Below are 26926 nucleotides of genomic sequence, written 5' to 3'. Positions count from 1 at the left end.
CCCCGCCCGCAGAGACACTCCCCCCCACCCCCGCGGAAGCTAACCCCACCTGGGGAGCCCCCATGTGGCAGTTAACCCCACCTAGGGAGACTCTCCACCCCCCGCAGAAGCTAACCCCACCTAGGGAGACTCCCTTCCCCACAGCAGCTAACCCCGCCCAGGGAGACCCCCCCCACCACAGCAGCTAACCCCGCCGGGCTCCGCCTTGTCTGCTGAGCATGCCGGCATCACTCTAATTCTCCTCCCTTCCCAGGCTTGCAATGCTGATTGGAGGAGAATTAGAGCGGGGGCTGTGTGCTCAGCAGAGGAGACAGAGTGGAGGAGATATGGGGCAGGGAGCAGTTCCCCTTTGTGCCCCCTCCCCCCCGTTACTGCGAGTGACCCTCCCTGCCGCCCTATCTCCCCCTCCCCCCACCCCGGCTCACCTCCACTCCACCTCCTCGCCTGAGCGGGCTTTTAGGCGCCAACAACCACTAGGCTCCCTAGGCAGCCGCCTAGTTTGCCTAAGTGGTTGCACCAGCCCTGAGTGTAGTGATGAAAGAGATTTTGCAGATATCTGTTTGCAGGTATCATTACAAAATGCCCAGGAGTTGGCAGAAATTATGTTAATTTTAAAAAAGGACTTAGCCCATAGATCAAAAGTTACAAGCAGAAATAAAACAAAACAACAACTCCTGTTGTCTTCACAAAGAGCTTCACAGTATTAGCCTCACACCTGAGAAGGAAAAAGATCCATGTTTGTCAATATCTGGATGTTTGGCTGACCTTGGTCATCTCTGAAATGTCAAAATATGTTGACAGCAAGTTTGAATGACAAATTTTACATACTGCTTTTATATTATAGAAAAAGAAGCAAAAAAGAAAGCAAAATAATATAAGGATTTCATGCCATCTAGTGGCAGCTGCCCATTCCCTTGTATTGGCTGTATTATATGGATGCGCTATTTTTAGCTCTGTTGTGCTGTCGCAGAGCTGACCTAATGCTCTGATAGAGCATTATTACAGGAAGAAGAATGAGTAAAAAGAAGTTTCATATTTTTTTCCTCCATGGTATTATTATTAACTACAGAGAGCTAAGTTTAAGTAGCACTCAGGTAATTAAACTAACTAAGACAAGCTAGGAAATTCAAAGCTAATGATAACTCACATCTTCTTTGCGTTTCAAAACAAAAAGCCAGACAATATATATTTAATAAGCAAATAGCTTACAAGCTTCCGTGGAAAGATATAAAATAGATTAATAAAGACTCTCAGGTAACTACAGTGAGCACCTTTACATCCCCCTGATTCTGGGGATAGCAGGGGGCCAAAGCAACCTACCTGGAAGTTGGAACAGCCACAGTAGTCGATCACTCTAACCTATACCAGCTAGAACTGTCTCATAGGGGCCATTCTGCCAGCTAGGGATCAGCTGAGCAGATCATGCTCCAGGTCTGCCCTCTTCCACCTCTAGAATATCCTCTCACACACATAGCTGATTCTGACACGCCCCTTACACTAGGAATGAGTCAGGAGGGATTGGCATAACAATAGGACAGGAAGAATCCTCATCTGTCCTTTTAGAGCAACTTTGGAATGTTTGTAGTTATTTGTAGATGTAATTGCCCCAATTCTACACAGACTTAAGCCCATTATGATTACTCACATGTGTAAGGTTATGCACATGCTTAATTTTTTGCAGAAACAGGGCCTTTGTGTCGTTGCTCTTGTAACCTCATATTTTATTTTTAAAATATTTTAAGTATGCAAATATAAATGAAACCCATCTTCAGTCTGTAAGCAGAGGATATTAGCACCTCAGAAGGTCTGAAAATAGTGTAGGTCGAGTCGGCAACCTTTCAGAAGTTGTGTGCCGAGTCTTCATTTATTCACTCTAATTTAAGGTTTCATGTGCCAGTATTACATTTTAACATTTTTAGAAAGTCTCTTTCTATATGTCTATAATATATAACTAAACTATTGTTGTATGTAAAGTAAATAAGGTTTTTAAAATATTTAAGAAGCTTCATTTAAAATTAAATTAAAATGCAGAGCCCCATGGACCGGTGACCAGGACCCGGGCAGTGTGAGTGCCACTGAAAATCAGCTTGCGTGCCGCCTTTGGCACGCATGCCATAAGTTGCCTACCCCTGGTGCAGGTGTATGTTTGTGTATGTGTTTTGCTCTGTCTCTCTCTCTAAATACGAGAAATAAAGTCAATTTTTAAAAAGATAAAGATGTCTGCTGGTTTTGATAATGCCATCCTGCAGTTATAGTAATTGTTTTATTGCGCACAACTATTAAAACAAATTAAAACTGCTCAGCTTGAGTAACTAAATAAGCTTTGTGCCCATGGTCTCCCCACCGCAAATACAATCTCAAGCAGCCACAAACCCACTGCTAGTTTTGGGACAGTCTTAGGGGAAGGGAAAGCACTTAAATGACAAACGCCTTATAAATATCCAAGCTTTTGACTCGTATGTAGAGGAAAATATATGTACCCTTTGAGGTGAACAAGCCTGATATTGACTGTATGTCAAAAGTGGCATTAGAGTGTCCTCTAAAGGCTGCTTAGGGGTGCTTGGTTTGTTTTTTGTTTAGTTGGTTGTGGATTGTTTTTTGCTGATGTTTTGTAGTTTACATATGATGCCATTTTCTTCAGAGGTGAATCCTGTCCTTGGCATAAATTAACAGCTGTGCTTTCCATTGGACTTAAGAGATCAGTTTCATATACCAAAATTCATTGATGAAGATAATGCTTTTAGTTTCATAATAATAATAATATATTTAATAGCTGTAGCAGCAATAGAGATTCTTAACTGAGAGATCACTGAGGCTCTTAGTTGTCACTTGCCGGCATTGCTCCTAGAAATGAATTGTTCATGTGTTGGGTGGGGCATTGCTAATTTTTCAGGAATGTGTTCTTATTCTCAATGTTTATGTTCAAAACATCTGAATTTTAGAGGCATGGGTAAAAATAAGTTCATGTAATCCTTCCTGACCTTACTAGCTCCAGCTCAAATCATGTTTGGAATGATTAGTTATATTTTGTGTAATGTTTTCACTCAAAATTAAAGTGACAACTCTTCAACTGATTTAAAATATATATACTTCATAGTACTTTTAAAATTGTACCGCTTAAGAAATCTCCATTAATTATCATGTACATAGTTCGGCCTCTTCCTCTCCCAGTTGCTGGATCTTCTTGAGTGAGAAATAATCATTATACTTGCTGCAAAGGGAGACATATTCGACAACAATACCATTCCAACAAATCATCTGTTATTGAAATTAGTGTTACTTACTTAAATTCCTGGTGAAATAACCCGGTAACAGCAATAGATCCTGTTTGTAAGATCCTAGAAAAGTATTGTACGTAAGTGTAACCGGGTTTTGTATGCAGATTACCAAGTGTGTATTCAGAGCACTGCAATTATTTGTTCTTACTGTGGAATAGGTCCAGTAATTCTTTGATGAGGATAAAACATTGACCTTAATTGAAAAACTATTATTTGTTCTGATGATTAGTCTTTGAATCTTCAATGTAGAAACACTGGAGTCTGGAGAAGGGAGCTATAGTTATTAGATTTTTATTTTTAATTATTTTAAATGTTGCACTCTACATTCTTAACTTGATCAATGTCTGACAGTTGCCATATTGAAAGATCTAGGGTGGGAGGCCTTGTCAGACAGCTATAAACAAATATAAACAAACTCAAATAATTTTTGAGGGGGACCTCATTTGAAGCACACAGACATATTCCTGTTTATGAAACAGAGACGTAGTTACCAGAGAAGGACATCAAGAGAAGTTCTCTTATCTATGCAGAGAGTCTGGGACAAGCCATTTTATGTAAAAGCTAGTTAGTGTGTGATTTACTTGATTTGCCTTTCCCAAAGTACAGCTCTCAAATACTTGTGCCAAAAATAAAGCATAGACGTGTACAGTTTAATTGTTGTTCAAATATGATTGAATGGTAAAGTACTTTTTATTAAGTATTGATCATGGACTATCTGAGTTCTATAAAATAAGCTACATATTTGTGCTCATCAGCAGAATGTGCCAGCACACGTGGCATTTGGAGTATTTAGTCTTGGTTAGCACTAAAATGTGTTAATCAAGAGTATCTTATACACTGTAGTGACAGTGATTGTTGATTGAGAACAGAGAGGAAACCAAACAAATTAAAATATGTGAATTGTAAACTAACTCTAGTCAATTCATTTGACACACATTTTATGTCTCATTTCATTCCTATGGAATTTTGTAAATGAAACCACTTATCTCATACCAGTAACAGTTGAAAGCACTTAGAAATCATATCATAATACAAGGAACCTGAAAGAGAGATATCAAAAAAAATTCCTTTCTTATCACTTTTCAGTACTGATAGGATAAGAAGAAAGTGATATCAGAAAATTATATAATAAAATAAAATTTCATACTTTTGGAATGTAACAGCTAACAATTTCAAACTTTTTAACAAGGGATGAGATATGAATAAAAGACAAAAATGTGCATATGAAGGAAAGGACTGAGAAGGAAAACAAAAGAGAGAGAACATAGGACATGACAGATGAATTGAAAATGGAGGAGGAGAGAAGAACCTAGGATTATTTTTCTACCTAGATCATGTATCACTTTCGGGACCTGCAATGTATGAATGGTGAGATTCTGAGATTCTGTCCTTATGAGAATCCACACTTGACTTACGCTAGATGCTAGTAATTTGGACATTCTTAGTATACCTGCACCTGCGGTAGCAGCTAATTAGTACAGAATCATGTATCACAATGCCTATGTAAATTAAGGCTGTAATTCCATTTTAGGGCTTCAGGTAATATGCAGTACTCAAGTTCTGTTTGTGAAGATGGCAAAGATAGTTGACTCCTACAAAGCAATTAAAGATTCTAAGTTAACTACATGCAATCAACACAATTTAAACATGACTATCCTTGTCAACCCGAATGCTAAATTCTGTTTCACATCATTAGAACACTAGGTCACTTCCCAATGTAGACAGGCCCCCTGTAAGGAGTGCCTTCAGTTTCTCAAAATATTTAGGTATACAATATAGGAGGATAATTTTAAAGTATATTACTATTTTAAAAAAATGTAAAAATTGAAAATATAAGAAGTAAAACAGTATGTTATTTTAGTGTTCAGTCTATTAAAAAACTATATTAATTTGATTTTTTTTTCCAGGTAAAAATGGTCTACAGTTTAGGAATTATTTGGGGAAATTTGCAGAGTTTCTCCTGCCCATATAGCTGAAATTGATGAGAGTTGCTATAGTTCAACTCTCTCGCTCCCTCCCTGCAATTATCAGTGATAATGCATTAGTGCATTATTCTGGCCACCCACCAAACACGCTCTGCCCACATGCATAATTACTCTGTGAGCCACATTTGTCTTTTGTGATCGTGTAGGCAGAGCTCCTTAGCCACAGATTCTACCAGTAAGAATAGGGGTTACTGCTTCATCTCCTGTTGGTGATCCAAAAGAGCTCTTTTTATCTTGGTGTGAACAGACCCCAACACTGTCACCGAGGACGGTGGTTTTCAAAGCTGGTCCGCCTCTTGTTCAGGGAAAGCCCCTGGTGGGCCGGGCTAGTTTGTTTACCTGCCGTGTCCATAGGTTTGACTGATCGCGGCTCCCACTGGCCACGGTTCGCCACTCCAGGCCAATGGGGGCTGTGGGAAGGGCAGCCAGCATGTCCCTCGGCCTATGCTGCTTCCTGCAGCCCCCATTGGCCTGGAGCGGTGAACTGCAGCCAGTGGAAGCCACGATCAGCCAAACCTGCGGACACGGCAAGTAAACAAACTGTCCCGGCCTGCCAGGGGCTTTCCCTGAATAAGCAGTGGACCGGCTTTGAGAACCATTAACCTAGGCTAAAACACAACAGCTAACATGACCGAAGAGGTATTACATTAATCTACATGGGTGTTTAGGGGAATTTTCAATTACATTAAGCTAATTGGATTTGAAGAAGTACCTTTTAACCCTCGGTAGACAGGGCCCTACTGTTCAGATGTCACTCACCACTTTTTGCCTCCTCACCTCAGTGTCATTACTACATAAGAACATAAGAGCTGCTATACTCGATCAGACCAATGGTCCATCTAATCCAGTATCCTGTCTCTGACAGTGGCCAGTACCAGAGCTTCAGTAGAAGTGTATAGAAAACTATACAATTTTGGAGAGATCAACACCTGTCTTTCCCTCCAAGCTTCTTGCAGTCTGACGTTTACAGTCGCCCTTGGCATGAGGTTACATCCCTGTCCATTGTGGCTAATAGCCATTGATGGAACTATCCTCCATGAAGTTATCTAGTTCTTTTATTAATCCAGTTATACTTTTGGCCATCACAGCATCCCATGGGAATGAGTTCCACGGGTTAATAGTATATTGTGTGAAAAAGTATTTCCTCTTGTTTGTATTAAACTGCTGCCTATTAATTTCATCAGATGATCCCTGTGGGAAAGGGAAAATAGCACTTTATTCCCATTCATGATTTTAGAGACCTCTATCATATCCCCCTTTAATCATTCCTTTTGTAAGCTGAACAGCCCTAACCTTTTTAGTCTCTCCTCATATGGAAGCCATTCCATACCCTTGATCATCTTTTCTGCCCATTTCTGAACCTTTTACAATTCAACTATATCCTTTTTGAGATGACTTGACCATAACTGGACACAGTATTCAAGGTGTGGATGCACTATGGATATATATAGTGGTGTTATGATATTTTCTGTCTTATTTTCTATCCCTTTCTAACATTGTTTGCCCTTTGACCACTCCTGCACACTAAATTGAAGTTTTGATAATCTCTTTCTTGAGTAGTAACAGCTAATTTAGAACTCATCATTGTATATGTGTAGTTGGGATATTTTTTCCAATCTGCATTACTTCGCACTTCAGGTTGAATTTCATCTGCCATTTTGTTGACCAGTCACTCAGTTTTATGAGATTCCCATGTAACTCTTTGAAGTCATCTTTGGATTTAACTATCTTGAATAATTTTGAATCATCTGCAAACTTTGCCATTTCAATGTTCACTCTCCTTTCCAGATAATTAATGAATATGTTGAACAGTTGGGCAACCCCACTGCTTATCTGTCTCCATTGTGAAAACTGACCATTTTTTCCTACCCTTTGTTTCTTATCTTTTAACCACTTACTGATCCATTAGAGGACCCTTCCCTATTATCCTATGACTACTGCGTTCATTGCCGCGTTAGGTTGATTTTAAAATGACTGCGTCTACACAACCAACCCCATTCCGTCGACCTAAAGGGTTCTTAAAATCGACTTCTGTAATCCTTCCCGACGAGGGGAGTAGCACTAAAATCGACCTTGCTATGTCAAATTTGGGATAGTGCGGACGCAAATCGACGGTATTGGCCTCCAGGAGCTATCCCAGAGTGCTCCATTGTGACTGCTCTGGACAGCACTTTGAACTCCGATGCACTAGCAAGGTACACAGGAAAAGCCACAAGAACTTTTTTATTTCATTTCCTGTTTGGTCAGCGTGGCGAACTCAGCAGCACCGGTGACCATGCAGAAAAAACGCACTCGCGATGACATGTTTTCGAGCTCATGCAGTCCTCCCGCACTGATAGGGCACAGCTTAATGCATGGAAGCATTCAGTGGCAGAGGCCAGGAAAGAATTAAGTGAGCGCGTAGAGCGGAGGCAGGACGCGATGCTGAGGGTAATAGGGGAGCAAACGGACATGATGAAGAGTCTATTGGGGCTGCAGGAAAGCCAACAGGAGCACAGACCCCCGCTGCATCCACTGTATAACCGCCTACCTTCCTCCCGTGTTCCATAGCCTCCTCACCCAGATGCCCAAGAACGCAGGGGGGTGAGGGTTAAGAGGTTCCAGGCACCCAGCCACTCCACTCTAGAGGATGGCCCAAGCAACAGAAGGCTGTCATTCAAACAGTTTGATTTCTAGTGTGGCTACAATAGGGAATGTGGCCTTGTCCTTCCCTCGTCCCTCATCCCACCCAGGCTACCTTGTCCGTTATCTCATTTTTTTTTAATTAAGAAAGAAAGAATGCATGGTTTCACAATAATAGTTACTTTATTTCAAACGGGGGAGAGTGGTTGGCTGACAGGCAATTAAAATCAACCAAGGGGGCGGGTTTGCATCATGGAGAAACACACACAACTGTCACACCAAAGCCTGGCCAGTCATGGAACTGGTTTCAAAGCCTCTCTGATGCACAGCATGCCTTGCTGTGCTCTTCTAATCACCCTGGTGCCTGGCTGCTCAAAATGGGATGCCAGGCGATTTGCCTCAACCTCCCACACTGCCATAAACATCTCCTCCTACTCTCACAGATATTATGGAGCACACAGCAAGCAGCAAAAATAACGGGAATGTTGGTTGTGCTGAGGTCTGACCAACAGCGCCAGCGCGCTTTTAAATGTCCAAAGGCACATTCTACCACCATTCTGCACTTGCGCAGCCTATAGTTGAACTGCTCCTTACTACCGTCCAGGCTTCATGAGCCATGGTAGGAAGGGGTAGGCTGAGTAGGTGCTACCGCCCCGTGCTGCCAGCTGGGAGAGAAGCCTGAGGCAGAAGCCTCCAGCTTGCATGATATTCCAGGCAGGACTGAATCTCCATGAGATGAAACTTAAAGAAGAGAATGACCTGGAGTCTCTGTCTCCCATTCGATGCTCTAAGAGGAGGATGGCCATGTCTGTCCAGGTGCCCCAATTGACCTCACTGAGGAAGATTCCAAGGAGTCCTCCTAGAGCAGCAGTACCACATCTGTCAGCAGCACCCAGGAGGACCAGAACGGATCCCCCGAGCTCGTTATTGGGGAGCAGGAGAGCAGAGTTGCAGGGGAAGTGGTGGAGCCATACATCATGCCCTGGAGGTTGCTTGGAGCCGGGCAGGGAAGACGTTCCCAGAACCCCCAGCCAAGCTACATGTCTGACGGGTACCAGTCCTACTGCACCGTCTGCTGTGAAGGCAAGGAGCTGCTGCTGTGTAGCAATGCCAGCTGATGCGCAGGTGCTTCTGTGTCAAATGCTTGGAGGTGCTGGTAGGACAAGGTACCTCGGCCAAGGCAAAAGAGCAAGAGCCCTGGAGCTGTTACATGTGTCAATCACAGAAGTGCTATGGGGTGTTAAAGCACCAACCGGACTGGAATGTACGGCTGCAAGACTTCTTCACCAGCGACAAAGGACAGGAATATGATGCACCTAAAATCTAAAAAGGCCCACACATTTCTCAGAGTCACTACCCTTGATAACAGAATGTCAATGATTGCATTGGCTACTTGGATCACAGCAGCCCCTACAGTAGACTTGCCCACAACAGCAACGGTGACAGTGAGCTGAGCAGGCTCCGTGCTTGCTATGGTATGGTGTCTTCACGGATAACCCAGGAAAAAAGGTGCTGAATGATTGTCTGCCATTGCTTTCATGAAGGGAGGGATGATTGATGACGTGGACCCCAAACCACCCGTGACAATGTTTTTGGCCCATCAGGCATTGGGAGCTTAACCCAGAATTCCAATGGGCGGTAGAGACTGTGGGAACTGTAGGATAGCTACCCACAGTGCACTGCTCCGTAAGTTGATGCTAGCCATGGTAGTGAGGACACACTCCGGCAACGTAATGCGCAATCGACTATATAAAATTGATTTCTAAAAATAGACTTCTATAAAAGCGACCTAATTTCATAGTGTAGCCATACCCTCAGTTTACTTAAGAGCCTTTGGTGAGGAATCTTGTCAGAGGCTTTCTGAATATACGGATATAACTAGATTGTCTGAATTGATATCCTTAAAGAATTTTTATGGATTGGTGAGACATGATTTCCCTTTACAAAAGTCATGTTGACTCTTCCCCAACAAATTGTGTTCATCTATGTGTCTGATAATTCTGTTCTTTAGTATAGTTTCAGTCAATTTGCCTGGTACTGAAAAGGCTTACTGGCCTATAACTGCCAGGATTGCCTCTCACATCCTTTTTAAAAATTGGTGTTACATTAGGTACCTTCCAGTCATCTAGTACAGAGGCTTGTTTCAATGATAAGTTACATACTACAGTTAGTAGTCTTGTAATTTCATATTTGAGTTCAATCGAACTCTTGGGTGAATACCATCTGGTCCTGGTGACTCATTACTGTTTAATTTTTCAATTTTTCTACTATTGACCCATCGGTGTGCAACAATACAGATTTGTTCATAAAAAGAATAGCTGTGATTTGGGTATCTCCCCCATGCCCTTTGCAATGAAGCCCAATACAAAGAATTCATTTCATTTTGCTGAAATGGCTTTGTATTTACTGCTAACAGGTGTGTGCTGCCATAAGTGAACGTAGAACCTAGGGTGAATCTCGCCCTATGTATTTACCTTTTCTTTTTGAGATAAATTTTCTTTTCTTTAACTTTTTTCAGGTTATTTTTTACGTTAAATTGAACCGCACAGTGCAGCCTGCACATAGGCTATCACAGTCAGGGCCGGCTCCAGGCACCTGCGCAGCAAGCAGGTGCTTGAGGCGGCCAATGGAAAGGAGGTAGCACGTCCGGCTCTTCGGCGGTGGGTCCCTCAGTCCCTCTTGGAGGGAAGGACTTGCCACTGAATTGCCGCTGAAGAATGAGGTGGCGGCAATAAAGCTGACGCCGATCGCAGCTTTTTTTTTTTTTCCCCACCTCTTGGGGCGGCAAAAACGCTGGAGCCGTCCCTGATCACAGTGATGGGCAACCTGCAGCACACGGGCTGCGTGCGGCCCATCAGGGTAATCCACTGGTGAGCCACCAGACAGCTTGTTTACATTTGCACGGCCACCTGCAGCTCCCAGTGGCCATGGTTCGCCCAGCTGCAGGCGGCCATGAAAATGTAAACAAACTGGCAGCCCACCAGCGGATTACCCTGATGGGCCACAGGTTGCCCACAACTGGGCTATCACATGCCTAGAAACTCACATAAAGATTAAATTTACTTTAAAATCCGTCTGCTTAAACAAGTGTCACATTTCCAGGAATTGAAATTTGAACAACTTATTAAAATAGATAGAAATAAAAGAAGTCCTGTGTTTAACACCTTCTTTCAGAGGCTTCAACCAATGTTACGGAGCAGAGAAAAGGAATCCAGAAATTACATGCAGAGGTGCCTTTTAAAAACCAAGTGGAATCATGGTAGTTTTCTAATGGGTTTTCTGACCATAATTTTCAAACCTGGATGCCTAATGTTAGGCCTCTTAATCCAAATGTAAGCCCCCAAATAAGAGTGGCCTGATTTTCAAAGATACTGAGCTTGCAGTTCCCACTGGTTTCAGTAAGATTGTGGATACCCATCATTACTGAAAATCAGGTTACTTATATTTATATATATTTGCCTAAATATTGCAAATTTTGCAATTTATTTGCACATTTTTGTCATTAAATATGAAAACGAATAAAAAGAAGTTACAACGTTATCCAAATATTAGTTTAACCTCACTTGGGAGTAAACAAACTCTAATCCCAGTATTCAGAAAGGATGTTGATTTAAATAAAAGAGGTTTCTTGAGAGCCAGGCCACTTGCTGGATTATTATCTATAGGAATTAACCCAAACCCTGGTTGCTAGGTACAAGAAATCTTGAACATTTTATATTTCAAAATCAGGCAGGCTAAAGCTTAACAGCAAACAGAACAAAAATAGCTAGTAGTCACAATAGGCAGTTAAAGATGCCAGAGTCTCTATGTCATCTGCATCCTGTTGGATATTGTTTGTGGAATCCGACTTGTGTAACTTGTCCAGAAGTCATGCTGAATCATTATCACTTTTCCTGACTGTCTGAACCAGAATGTAACCAGGAAAAGTGCTGATGTTTCAACATATGCTTTTTCAAAGGCTTTCCTATAGGGAACACATTCTCTCCTTTTCTGATGGGTTTTTCCTGGGCTTTAAAATGCGAAGAATGAAATTTTGAAGACTGATTTTTTTTTTAATAGAATGTATCTTTTGCTCCCCTACCAGCTGTTGGAATTCTTTCTTTGTCATGAATGTCTGTAACAGAAAAATAATGTTTTTTCCTGCACCCTGTTTAGGGTTTTTCAATGCAAACTTTTTTTTAAACCTGCAGTCATTATAATGGGATCTTCTAATTTGTCCAGCTTCATAACATTAAAACCACTGTACAGTTATTTGCTCCAGCCATTTCAGTGAGCTCAGTAAGTCCAACACTTCCAGCTCAGCTTTTATTCTCCAGAATTTCCACTCTGTTGGTCTGAGAGACCCTGAGGGAAAGGCTTGTGGAAGGAAAGGTTTTTCCCTGATAATTGCAGGGATAGTCTTCTCTGTGTCCAAATATTCACAATTTGAAGTATGCTTTAGGCTTTTCAGCTGCTTCTGGAATTATAGAATTACAGGTGGGGTTAGTTGCCAAAATCATTCTTTTTATCATCTTTCTAGTTAGACATTTGCTCCCTTTCCTTTCAGATCTAGACTTTGCTACCACGATCTCTGCTTTCTGACTTCTAGATGGGAATAATTCAATGTGCTTTACCTATGGTTGTATTTGAAGACAGCTTGAAAGTCACAGCTGATGAAGATTTCATGGGCTGTCATGCTTGAAAATGTAATCATGAGGAATTGTAGTAGCACCCCCCCCCCCCCATCTCTGGTCATAGTGTTGGACAGGATCATTGTCTCTGGCACCCCCTACTGGACTCTCCCTCATCTCTGTGATGGCCTTTCCCAGCCTTTGTCTTTCCTGAGTTCCTCCAGGTGGTCTGTGGCTTGGCCCTCTAACCAACTCGCATGAAAGTCTTACCACTTCCACTGGAACATGAGCAAATCCAAATTAATCTTAAATTTTATACCTCTTCCCCCATTTCAGAATCCGCTTTAGTTCCTTTGTTGGCCCTACCTCAGGCTTCCCCTGCAGGAACCTAATCTGCTCCCATAATATTCTTCCTTTGTTGTTTCCTGGCTGCTAAACCCTATCCCAGGGCTTCTCTCTTCCAGAGAGATCTGTCTCCTCTGCAGTCTCTCCCCAACTGAGCTCCTTTAGTCTACTTATAAGTCATAACTCCACTGCCTCTGGCCAGAAGGCAGTTAATTAATCACCCCCCAAATGCAGAGCTTGACTAATTAGGGTTCTTTCCCTTGCCCAGGTGATGGGGGTTAAGCCCCCTCACAGGAATGTTAGATCTGTTTTCTGATGTTTGTACTGGCTTCCTGTTTACTTCTGGATGCAATTTAAGGAGTTGACTTTCATATATTAATTCCTAACTGGTTTGCCCCCCATCTATCTTAAAGACTACCTCTCTCCTATGTACTACAATGGCAGCTGAGGTCCACTGGACACTCAGCTAACACCAAGTGATGATGAACCAAGGTCTGTTGGATGGGGTAGGTAGACTGGCATGCGGGGAGAAGGAATTGCATTACATGAGGTATGTGAGCAGAGCTCAGTAATTTAGATAATGTAGTTCAGATGAGTCTCCAGACTTCTAGATACATATGTAAACCAAACCTGAAATCCAAATCCTCTGTCACTATTGTAAACCTTGTATTCTTTAAAATGAAAATGTAAAAAGATAAAGTACTTGACATTTTTTATTATTCTGTTATTATGTACTTCTCAACTCTTCCAAGGGTATTTCATTTTATATTCCTGGCTTTTTAACTTCCCTTTTATCCAGTCAAAAACTTCCATTTTTGATTATGTAATCATAATAGTTTATCATTTTACATATGGTGTGCATGGAGTTGTTCATGTTCTGCTTACACAATAGCTGTATTAAAATTTTTAAGAAATGCAGCTTGGTACTAATCTTCAGAAAAGAGTTTTAAAATATGTATAGTTTTGCTAAGTGCTGCAGACTAATATACTAAATACTGTTGTCAAAGTATATAAGATGAGCTCCTGAGATTTGAGGATCACAGGAACTATACATGTAGTTACTACATAAAACATTTCTGAACTAAATTGAATTCTTTGGTTATGTTCCTTTTTTCATAGCCTTTTATGTCCCCTCGATACCCTGGAGGTCCAAGGCCACCTTTAAGAATACCCAATCAGGTAAGAGCCTTGTATCAAGGACACACATTTATGGGTCGTGGTTTTCAATCTTTTTTCATTTGCAGACCCATACAAAATTTCAGATGGAAATGTGGATCTCTTTGAAAATCTTAGTCTGTGGACCTACAGGGTTTGCAGACCACAGATTGAAAACCACTGTCTTAGGGAATATGGTATAGTGGTTAATACAGGGGACTCCTGAGTTCCATTTCTGATAGTTCCATCGACTACTAACCTCTGTAACTTCTAATTCTAACCTTTCTTTACCCGTTTTTGCCCAGGTGTAAAAGGGTATATTGATATGTACTGCATAGAAGAGATGGGTAGCTTAATTAAAGTTTATTAACTGCTTTCTCATCTGTACATGGAAGGGTTTATATACTGTAAGTGAAAAGTTATCATTTACTTTAAACATTTGTTATAAGTATACTGTAATTCAGTATGAAATAAATTCTTGATTGCTGTACCTTACAATAATATGTTACTCAAAGACGTTCTAGCATTTGACGTTCACTTTTTTATATGTATATATTTCTAAATTGTTTAAATACTGGCAGGTAAAAGCTGGATGTGGTGAATACTATAAAAACTACTGCCAACCTGCTGTTTTAATTTCAGAAGCTATTTTTGTCTGCACATTACATTGTTTTCAGTTTAGAGCTATAGCATAATCTCAGTGAATTACAGCCCTTGCAATTCATTTACATTATGCCACATTCATGAATTACCAGTTTGGGCAACATTGCCTGTCATTAAGTTACAGATAATATAAGCAGTATGTGAAAGTGATAAATTATTGTAATGCAATTTTAAAGTTGAAATTTTGATTACACAAAAGTCAGTAAAATCATAGTTAAAATTCCCATGGTAACCATAACTCTTCCCTTGAGCACATGCATTATAGTAGGGTACTGTCTTACTTGGTCACATGGGAAAATGTGACATACTGCTCAGCAATAATACAATATGGTACAATGGAAGGAAGCTGCACTTCTTTATATAGCCATACATGTTCCAAATATTGCATGAGCCAAATCTCCAGCCTGAGTGTCTTACACTAAGGACTTTACTCTTGCTTCCCTACATGCCACCTGTCATCGCTGGCAGAGGTGACCAGATCCCACTTTGCTGGAATTTGACATTCCTCATGTTTTACCTTTTGCTCCTACATATCATCTTGAACCTGCACCTAGTGAAGTAAATGGTAATGCTTCCATTGACTAAAATGGCACAGGATGAAACTCTCTATGACGAATCAGCAACCTTTGGCTGATCTAACTATCTGATAACAAACTCAAAGGACAGATAATAACTTGGGGATTATGCTGCATTTGACCCAAGCGAGACATAACAACACATTATATTTCATGCTTGAAGGCACGGTTTGGGACTAAGCTGAGTCTCCTGTTTCCATTGTAGGAGTACAGAGGGTATATCTTGGAACTAATGTCCTTGGATGGTAAGGGAGGATGGAAACTACAACATTTCCCCACCTCCCAGCCCTATCTTACCCTGCATTTTGAATACCATCCAGGTGGCCTATTTGTGGCTGCGCATCTGAGAAGACCACAAAGCCACTTTTCTAGCCCTGGAAGGTAGCTGTTAAAATGATAGAAAGAGAGGATGTCAGAATTTAAATATAGAGAAAACTGACCCCAGAATCAAGAAATGACATTGCCCCATGCTCCATAGCCAGGTGGGATACACAATACAAGAAAATTAGGTAAAAATAAATACTAAATAATATTCACATTTAGCTGTTTAAGTCAATGGAGCTCCATAAGCCATGGATCCAATGATAAGATCTTGTCCTGTGTCTTTAGCAGAGTTAAACTTTTCGCTTTCCACTTGGCTCAGAAACAGTTTCAAAATTAAAAACAAAATTACCTGAATTTTTTGTTTAAAATACAATGTATATCTCCTCTTACCATGTTTTATATATGTGTAGGCACTTGGAGGTGTCCCGGGAAGTCAGCCATTATTGCCCAGTGGGATGGACCCAACACGACAACAAGGTAAAGTGCCTGTTTACTAGATGTGAAATGTGTGTTCAAAATATCAACCTTTCTTTTTTTTTTTTTTTTTTTGCATCCAGCACCTCTTCTTTTAAAGTCCACTGCAGCTGCGTAAACGCTTTTCAAACCATGAAGCGATAATTTGTCAATAATTCAGGTGTTAAAGTTGTGTAATTTTTTTCAGGGCATCCAAACATGGGTGGGCCAATGCAGAGAATGACTCCTCCAAGAGGAATGGTTCCATTAGGACCACAGGTACCTTGCATAAATATGTGTGTCTATATTTACAGTACACATAGATATGATATATTAGAGTCCTTTTTGTCACATCTGTACTAGAATTAAAGTTTAAATATGTCAGCACTAAGAACATTTTTAAGGGATTTTCTCTCTATTATAAAAATATATTCTCAGTTAAAACTTGACAAAGTTGCGAACTATAAAGAAAATTTATTTACAAAATTTTATAAAGACTGATTTAATTTATTTTGAATGATGCAGCTGTAATTCAAATAAAAAGGCTTATATATTTGTCCATATAACTCTAAAACATTCAGAAAACCTACGTTTATTCCACAATTAATGCATACTATGGTCTAAACCTAGGATTTTCAGAGGTACCTAAGCAGTTGGCTCAGGCTCTTTTGAAAATCCTAACCTTATTGTTTATATTATTTTGGAGGGAAAATTAGCCCCACAATACAGCTAAAGTATTCATAGTCTGTGTAGTAAAAACAAAACTAATTAATTTTTAGAAAGATCTTTCTCTAGCCTCTAAATTTCTGATCACAAATTCCACACTCTAGATTTTTTGGCATAAGATTTTAAATGTACACAATTACTCATACTGTATGTGGATGGTGCCTGCATATCACCTATAAATACCAGTTGTTAGCCTTATCTTTCTAGATCTGCTTTTCAAGAAGAGCAGCAAGCTTGAACATCTGGGTTCAGCCTTCCTCCTACTGCTGACCTGGTTATAGTTACTTATATAGATATTCCTTCTCCAAGGGTATGAAAGTATTTTAGTAAAAGTTTATACATTTTCCACTTGCAAGAATGAAGTCAAGTGGAAATTAAATCTATTCTGAAATATCTCCAAAAAGGTTAGCCCAGTGGATTGTCCATTCCTTATTATTACTTTTCCTCAGTAACTCAGGTCTCTAACTTTGTTTGTTTTTTTTTTTTACTTGTTATAGCCATTTGGCCTTACATCTTATTCTGAAGAATATTTGGGTTATGTTCATCCCTCTACACTTTGATTTCTTCATTCAGATATTTTCTCTGGTGACTTCTCTATTCAATGGGGTCTATGTTTAATTTTGAATAACTAGGTGTTAAAAGTGGGGGTGAACTTCCAGCAAGCATGATTCCAGTTTCCTTCCTCAGTGTCCTCCTTCCCAGCTCTGACACCACAGAGCCTTGCCTGTGTCCTGTTCCCATTCCCTGTTACCATTCCCCTCCCTTAGCGAAACATGATTCCAATTCCCCCACCCCCATTCCCTGTTCCCATTCCCCCCTTACTTCTTGATTGACTGCAGACTATATAGTAAAACTTGAGTTAAGCATAGCTGTACCTTAACCAATAATTTTACTGAAATTTAACTAACCAGTCCTAACATATTGTAACATGATTATTTAACCAATTATATCCCACCATCTTAATTGGTTTACACCCAACAAAATTAATTATACAGCAAACAGAAACAATCACAGAACCAGACAGACATTATACAGACAAATAATAGGGAAGTGGAGACTACAGTGATAGAACAATACAGAAATGAGGATTTTACACCCAGCTATAGATAAGTGAGTTCTTGCCAGTCAGGATGCTATCAAACTAGTTTTCTTTAAATCTTTTAGGCTCTTCCCTTTCTCTGGCGGTGATAGATCCAATCACCTTTCTAACTGCTCCAGATTGCCTTATTTCAATATGACTAGTTTGGAATGTGAGGATGTGACCGTTCACTTCCCAGTTTATGGATGCCTCTGCTGCTTAGCCAAAGGCCTTAGTTAGCCTACGAACAGGGCTTTAGATTGTCAAAGTGAGAAAAGGCCCTTACACGGCAGACAGTGATTTTGATTCTTTCTTTTATACCTCTATAACTAGCTAAATGATAAGAATACACCTAAATTCTTAAAGTATAGACCTTTGCAGACAGGCCTGAATATCTGTATCCTAATATTGTGCTTGGGACAGGGAGATTGAAAACACAAGTATGTAACTTTTTTTACGTTTTATTTTAAGTGAATTCCCCCTCATTTAACAATTGGCCATAGGTACAATAGTTAATTTTTAGATAATAACTGACAAAAACAAAAAAACAAAATACAGTGAAAGGAGAAAGGAAAATAAAACAAGGAAAAATAACTAAACAAAAACAACTTTATTAAACTCTGCTTCTAATTGTTAGTCAGACTCCTTCATTCTTCACTGTTCTCCAGATTCCTCTCTTCATCCATCTTCTCCTCATGGATTTCCTTCTTAGCAGCAGCTGTCCCAAATTTACCCTAATTATTTTCTTTCATCTTCAACAACAGGCAAGCAGTTGTATATAATTGTAAAGATTTATGTTTACTAAAGGTGCCAAGTGATTTTAATCTGATTTCTCTCAGTTCAAGTTCAGTAAGGATACCTGACTAAAACGCTTCCAGTCAAGAACTCCTAGTGAGTTCTATAAAGATCTTAGGCCCACAGACTTGGTTCCTTTGTCAAAATAAAGAAAAAAACAACAACAGGAAGATGCTCCAAAGAGGAAAGGTGGCTCAGATCTCTGAAATGAAGACGGAAAAATAGAATTAAATAGCTTCACAGTTCCTCCAGAAATGGATGTCATTTTGGTACTGTTTTGGTACAGGCAGGCACCAAAAACATGAATATTTAAAGGGAGCGCAAGGTATCATTCCAGTTGTTTCAGAATTAGCTTATTAACTTGATACACAAACCGTGCAAGCCATCTATGTCTAGAACTCCCATGGGCTTCAGTGGGAATTCTAAACAAGGAGTACTTGCAGGTTTGGTTTCTAGTTTACAACAAGAGAACCTACTCCCAGAAGTCCTTTCTTGGTTCACTTGAAATAAGTTTTTTGTAATTGAAATATCTCTTTTCACTATGACACATGAAACATATTATCAGGTCTGCATATTAAATCTTATTGTCAGATTGCTCCCTGGTCTGCATAATTTGATGCTCAAATACCCTGGAGCATGGATTTGTGTAACAGACTGCTTTGGAGAACTCCAGTTAAAGTTCAGTAATCGAGTTATAATATAACTAGAGTGAGTTGTAGTTACATTATTGCAAAACAGATAACAATAATGACTTTGAGGACATTCTGTTCTCTTAGGTAAATGACTGTCTGCCCGACTTCCTCAAAACACACTATTTTGCTTTTTAGAAATTGCTTTATTATACATACATTTGCCTAAGATATCAGAAAAACCCAGTAGGACTGGTACAGTTTCTGCAATAAATGATATATGTGGGGTAAGGCAGGTTGTTCTATTTACATTTAACTGAAAAAATTGACTAATAGTTCAGTCTTCCAGGAAAATAGCACATTGTCTAGGCATTTGTCAGTTTATGTCATGATCTAAATCTTATTTGAGCACACACATTGGTTTTATCTATAATACGGCTTTGGATAGCTCATTTATAGACATTTCTATGGCATCTATTATACTGTCTGAATAATTTTCATGTTAGTTGTCTTAGATTGGTTACAAGAGGAGTATAGCAATCATTTTATGTGTTATAGAAATGAAATATATTGTAATATTTTCCCATGGAAGTTATTAATATCCTGTTCATTAACCAGATTCAATTAAAAATAATTCTGTCTGAATTCCAAACTGTGGAACTCCCCCCCAAAAATCTATTTTTCTGTCCTTGAATGAGTTTTCGTGATATGAAAGTTGAATGGTTATTGACTCTGACCTTTGTTTACCATTGAGTTTGCTACTATGTATCGTAAATCTTCATGGAACAATTAGCATTTTAAGTATGCTTAGTAGACATACATTTTTAAGAACTGTTAATACATGTAGTGTGCTAAGCATACTACTTTTTCATTAGGAATAAGAATTCTTTTTTTAAGTCAAGAATGGAAACTCCTGAAAGAATGAATCACACTGGCCTATCCAATCAACAGGTGTGTAGGGAAGTCATTAACCTGCTGTCCTTTCTTTCCCCCCTCCTCTTTGGTTTTGTTTTTTTGTTTTGTGGTAGTCTGACCCTTGGTTATCATTGCAGAACTATGGAGGTGCAATGAGACCACCACTGAATGCTTTAGGTGGCCCTGGAATGCCTGGAATGAACATGTAAGCAAAATAATAAATTATTATCACATTTATAAAAGTAATCTTTTCCTGTTAAAATAAAAAAATAATTGTGACATACATAGGACAAGGGAGAATGTGTTTTGATTCATTAACTAATATTAACAGTTGTGACAAAGTAAGGAAACATCACAGCAGTGTCACTCTTGTGCAAAGCATCTTTTACAGAATTACTTGTTTTTTCCTTCCAAGTCTCTCTAAATGTTGGGTTTGTTCTACAGGTCAGAGTTCATATATTTGGAATATCTTGTTAGTGTGGCCCACCATATTCATCTGTAGATTTGTAAAGAGCCTTGACATTAGTTAGGCTTGAAGGTTAATTTCACTGATTTAATAGTAAAAGAGTTTGCCATCAATTCACACACAGACAGAACATTTTAAAGAATAGTAAGGTTCTGATTCAGATCTGCAAAATCAAGGAAGTGCACAGTATGGACAGAAACAAACCATTGCCTTTAAATACATCGTCACAAAGGATACACAATAAAAGAGGAAGAACCGGATTCTCCATTCTTTTATATTGGTTTTATGCTAATATAATCAATGAAGTTACACTACATAAAATCAGTGTTATGTGGTGGACAATCAGGCATGAGACATTTTTAGTGTACTACGTGGCATTCAAGGACTTCTGGGGCTAGATACTCAGTTGGTGTAAACTGGTGTACACTGATTTACACCAGCTATGGATTGGGTCTGTGGAGTATAGTCCTCTCTTGATATATCTAGATAACTCGTATTTTCCAAGCCTTCAGAGCAACTTCTGATGTCGAACCACGGTTACTGGGTAGAACAAGTTGAAGTTGCACCAAAGCTAAGGCCTTCAGTTCAACTCTCCATTATCAGCTCCCCCACTGCAAGGTACAGCCCCTGCCAGCATTGCTCCACGCCTGCCCCAGGCTTGAAGTTTGGGTGGGGAACGCCGCCTCCTACCCCCCAAACTACGCCATGTTTAAAAGTAGGGGGCATGGCCTCTTGGTGCCTCCCGGTTCCAGCACCATTGCCCCTTCTCACTTCTACGAAGGTTCCAGTGCCCTTGCTTCAGCACCATACTTCTGGTTGAGTTAAGAGTGTTTCTTAAGTTGGTCATGACCTCCAGGTGGGTCATGAAAGGTAGGGAAATCTCCCTCCCTTCTCCACACACCCCCTTACCCTTCAACAGATCAACAGACTGACAGAAAGACACACCCCAAGGCTTATCACTAATATATTTTTACTCTTACTTTTATAGTAAATTGGAAGGAAATCATGAAAGTTTTTTACTGCAAATAAGGTGTCACCAACCTGAAAAGGGTGCAAAACACTGAGTTAGAACACATCTTGCAGAGAGACATCTGATCTTGATTTAAAGATTTCAAGTAATGAAAGATCCACCACATCTTAGATATATTGTTCTAATCTTCAGGCAGATCTTGCATTTTTGAAGCAAATAAAATAAATTTAAGGTTTGTGTTACTTTACTACAGATGTCTTCTGTTGCACCCAGGACAATTCTTGGAAATTAATGTAGATAAAATAACTAGATATTTGAAATCAAGTATAGGTACAACACAAATTGTAGAAAGGGTCTCAGGAAACAGATTCCAACAAAGGAAAACAAAACTAAATTATTCATTACAAAATTTGTTGCTATTTAATAATAAAAAATTAGAAATAGAAGCAAAAAAAGTATTTTGAGGATACTTGTACACATGAGAGAGACTTTATATAGGAAAAACAGACAGGTTGCTGTCTCAGAAAGGAGCTCCTCACCTGCCAGTTAGCAGAAAATGAAACAATCATGGCTGGAGTACAACTTCTATATCTCAGCAGTAGGTAAGCACACTTTTTCTTGTGTTGAGACAGTTGCACATGGCTAGCTGTAACACCATTAGACCCTCATCATTGGGATTAAATCTGGGACCTCTGGAGCTTAGTGCATTAGCCTCTACTGCATGACCTAAAAGCCACATGGCTCTCAACTAAGGCTGTGGAGCAGACTCATTAATCTCTCTCTCTCTCTCTCTCTCTCAGTGGTCTCAGTGCCACTGGATGGGACAGAACACCACATCCAGGAGGTGTGTGGGTTATACAGCCGCACAGTGAAGAGGGAGGGAAGAAGTGGCTTTCTTCCCACCTTGCACATAAGAGTTACCCAGAATTGTAGCTCCTGTACTTGAAGTACTCAGGAGCTTCTATATGACATAAAGAAGGCATGAAGTAGCCAGTCATAGCTCCTTCTCCCCATGCTTCAGCCAAGCATATGCTGTGCTCCTTAAAGGCTGTTGGTAATTAACTTCCCTCTAGTGCAGGGGTAGGCAACCTATGTCATGCGTGCCAAAGGTAGCATGCAAACTGATTTTCAGTGGCACTCACACTGCCTGGATCCTGGTCTGGGGGGCTCTGCATTTTAATTTAATTTTAAATGAAGCTTCTTAAACATTTTAAAAACCTTATTTACTTCACATACAACAATAGTTTAGTTATATTATAGACTTATAGAAAGAGATATCTAAAAATGTTAAAATGTATTACTGGCATGTGAAACCTTAAATCAGAGTGAATAAATGAAGACTCGGCACACCACTTCTGAAAGGTTGCCAACCCCTGCTCTAGGTGCAACTGAAAATGGGAGCAAAATACCTGTCGTTCTTTTGTGTGGCGTGGCTTCACACGGCCCTTACCACAGACTATTCCTTAAAGGCACAAGTTAGCCCAGAGTGCTGGTATTAGAAAGCTATACTTTAGGGTATTCTGATTCTTGTCATATGCTGGATCCTGGACCTTGGAAAGGAGTTCTGTTATATCTCTTGCCTTCAGAGAATATGATTTATCAGTAAGAAATTTTTCTCAGATTGTCAAAGTGAGTAATTTTTCTCTTACTATCAAATGGAGTTATGTACACATATCAAAAGGAGAATAGAGGCTTAACTCTGTATTTTTTGCTTTTGCAGGACATGAAGTATGAGGCCCAGCCTTAAAGTTATTGATGTCACTTGTGCATGAATTTCTTTAGCATATAAGTACTTGTACTGTGATATCATAGCACAGATGCATTGTACATATTAACACTAACATTCGGTTTCAGTTATAGAGAGCATCTAAGGATAATCCACATCCCGTAGCAGTAAATGGATCCAGATGTTTTAGCAATTCCTCCTTTAGATTATCCCTTACAATTTATGCAATGCATGATGTTAAGCAACATCTGTGTACCTTATCTTCTGTACTTGTATTTCCACAAAAGATGGCAGCTTCCTTATTGCCTTATGCAGGGCGCATAGTTTAATTTGCATTTCCTTTTATGCAGGCATAAACTTTTTTGAGTTCAATGGGTTTGGCTCTCTGGCAGCATTAAAATGTGAAGAAGTAGCTATTCTGCAAAGCCGACAGCCAGTTTAAGTGTAATGTCTCCTCTGTAAGCAATTAGGGGGTACAACTCAAAAGGAAGCTCTTTCGGTAGGATGCTAAATATCTACCAAGTATCATTTTTGAGATTTTTCCTGGTGTTGCTTTGGCTAAAAATAGTGCATGTTGTATAATCGGTTATGACAAGAAAACTAGCCTGAGAACTTATAGACAGTGTTTCAACCCAAAAGGACATTTTTCTTAGTAGGTGTTAGACTTGAAAAATAATTGCTTACATAGCCTAAACTTCAGTATTTCAAATGTGATATATATTTGTTTCGTTCATCTTTTTAAAGAAAAAATAATTACAGTAAAATCTGCAAGTGTCCTTGTCAGAGTTTTCATTGTAAACTCACTTCTAAGGAATGTAAATCTCATCTGTAGAAGTTTAAGTCCAAACTTGGCATGATAAGTCTTTGTAAGGCAGTATTTTTTCATACAAGATGGGAGCAAAATAGCAAATTTCAGGGAGTAATGTTACCATTCATAAGCTTATTTTAATGGCCAGTGTGAACCAGACTTTTTTTATAAGGTGCTAAGAACGTTTCAGTATATACCCGAAGAGAAAAAGAATTTCCACTCACTTTTTAGCTCATAAGTAAGTTTCCTTTATAGAAAAGCTAAAATGCACACAAAAATAGGTATTCAGTATTCTGATAGAATACAGTCACACATAAGGAAACTGAAATATTGAACATTTTTTCAAATACTAGTACAAATAAATAATTTGAGACTTATTTTCAAGATGGCAGTGAAAATTGATATCTCCTGATTCACTGAAGGAAACATCTGGGTTAGTGTTAAAGGGGTCCTCAAAGAGATAACATCCAATAGTTGTGTAAAAAATGAAAGTATGGAAATGATGACTGTGTTTCTAAAGAATGCTATTATAATTAGACATATGAGTCTTCTATATGTAAAAGATTATATTGTGAAACTGGTACATTAATAGTAATGTTTTATGAATATGTCGAGAGTTCCATAATAAACATTTATTAGAAAGGGGGGTGGGGAAGCTGCTCACATTGCAGTAAAGAGCTTTGCAGCTGGCTAATTTAAAAAAAACAGCCAATATTTAACTCCATATAATCATATACCTCCTGGGCAGAATCTGCCTTGGTGCTTTTTGTAGCTTTCTACATAGAAATTTCTCCTATGATTTCTAGTAAATTTGCAAAATCCAGTACCTTGTCAGATGAAAGATGAGCTTTCCTTTAGTCTACATCATACTTTTTAAGTATTTAAATTAATCCAGATGTTGGAGGGTGGTGAAGCACTGAATGAGTTACCTAGGGAGGTGGTGGAATCTCCATCCTTAGAGGTTCTTAAGGCCCGACTTGACAAAGCCCTGGCTGGGATGATTTAGTTGGTGTTGGTCCTGCTTTGAGCAGGGGATTGGACTAGATGACCTCCTGAGGTCTCATCCTGTCATAAATAGATAGCTAAGGGTTAATGTTTCTTGTACCTGTAAAGGGTTAACAAAGGGAACCAAACACCTGACCAGAGGACCAATTCAGGAAACTGGATTTTTCAAAGTCAGGGAGGGAATTTCTGGACTCTGGTCTTTTGTTTTTTCTCTCAGCTATGAGAGGTTCTTTCTATTGTCTTATCTTCTGTTTCCAATTGTAAGTACAGGTAAAAACAATATAGGCTTTTATGTTGTTTTGGTGTATTTACATGTGTGTAACTTGCTGGAATGTTTCAAATTGGATATCTTTTTGAATCAGACTGTTTGTTCATATTTCTTATAAGCAATAGCCCTGTATTTGTCATCTTGATGCAGAGAATAATTGATGTTTTGTTCTTTCTTTTTATATAAAGCTTTCTTTTAAAAACCTGTTTGAGTTTCTCTGGTTAAGGAGACAGGAAGACAGAGGGGATGGGAACACTACGCTCTGTGTTTAACTCTCTAGTGTCCCAGGGCGGGAAGAAGCTACGGGGAAGAGAGAGAGAATCTTTCTGTTTCCTTGTATTTGGGTTTGTCTTTGTGGAAGAAAGGAGACATGTTCTTGGTATTGTGATGTAAGAGATTGCATCAATACTCTCAGGTTAGCCCAGAGAGGAACGTCTGGGAGGGAGAGGGAGGGGAAGGGAAGTGGTTTATTTCCCTTGGTGGAGACTCAAGCATCGAGTCTCGGGGTTCCCCAGGCAAGATTTTGGGGGGCTTAAGGGGACCAGGCATGGATTCCTGGTTGGTGGCAGCGAGATAAGATCCAAGCTGGTAATTAAGCTTGGAGGTTCATACTAAGCACCCAGATTTTGGACGCTAAGGTCCAGATTTGAGAGAAATGCTTATGATACATCCAACCCTAATATTGATTCTATGTATTCCATGTATTTTTCTTTACCTCACATTCAAATTTTGGGGGTAAAAACAAAGTTACGATATTGTCACATACACACTTTCTTGTATTGGAGACAATTTGATTTTATAAAAATAAATATAAAAATAAATTTATTTATGAGGAACAATAGTTATTTTTATTAAACAAATTATAGATGGTATTATAGATACATAGTATATAAATTCTTACTACAGTCTCAATTTAGGAAGAAAATTAAGCCTGTATATAACTTGCATGCTTAAAGTTAAGTGCATGTTTTAATATCTTTCTGAATTGGGCCATACTGTAGGTAGGCATTCACAGCATATGTATTTGTATTATGGTGTCAATAACCAGAATACAACTGAAAATACTCCTTATGAGGAATCGATTGTCTTGAATCTTATCAATAGCACATTTTACTGCCTTTTAAATATTACTATACTGTAATAATTCAATTAAACCATAAAATGCTGTGTTTATGTAACATTGGGCCAAATTCTCCCCTGTGCAGGAAAAAAAAACTATATAGGGGCACAAACTTACATTTTCTTTCACGTCATGTTGTTGGAGGCGTGGGATTTGCCACCCTGCAGAATACTCAGGAGGGCTGGATCCCTAATTGTCAGGTATCTATGATCTGTGCAAAACTCCAGTGTCTCCTACACTGCTTTCTATACCTCTGGGATCAAAGCTCTGAAGGAGTTATTGTCATATAGTTCCTAGCAGATGGTGTTCTGAAAAGTACAGAAGTCCACAATATATGATTTAGCCACTGAAATATGTCTAGATATAACTGGTGAGCTTGTGGTGACAAACAGTCTTTTAAAAATAATTTT

General features: G+C 39.3%; 1 protein-coding gene across 8 annotated transcripts in view; it reads left to right on the top strand.

Annotated features, from left to right (window-relative positions):
* SSBP2 (single stranded DNA binding protein 2) overlaps positions 1 to 26926 on the top strand; it is a 297537-nt gene that overhangs the window by 232113 nt on the left and 38498 nt on the right. For 5 of the 8 annotated variants that reach the window (XM_032782284.2, XM_032782282.2, XM_075067049.1 and 2 more), the window contains 4 exons: positions 13960 to 14019; positions 15968 to 16034; positions 16219 to 16289; positions 20267 to 20358. In XM_032782284.2, the coding sequence (XP_032638175.1) occupies positions 13960 to 14019; positions 15968 to 16034; positions 16219 to 16289; positions 20267 to 20358 (290 nt within the window). The remainder of the gene's footprint in view (positions 1 to 13959; positions 14020 to 15967; positions 16035 to 16218; positions 16290 to 20266; positions 20359 to 26926) is intronic. The other 3 variants (XM_032782287.2, XM_075067046.1, XM_032782283.2) reach the window with 1 other exon arrangement.

This window comes from Chelonoidis abingdonii, chromosome 6 (genome assembly GCF_003597395.2).
Source record: "Chelonoidis abingdonii isolate Lonesome George chromosome 6, CheloAbing_2.0, whole genome shotgun sequence".
NCBI lineage: Eukaryota > Metazoa > Chordata > Testudines > Testudinidae > Chelonoidis > Chelonoidis abingdonii.
This window is presented reverse-complemented; position numbering and strand designations above follow the sequence as displayed.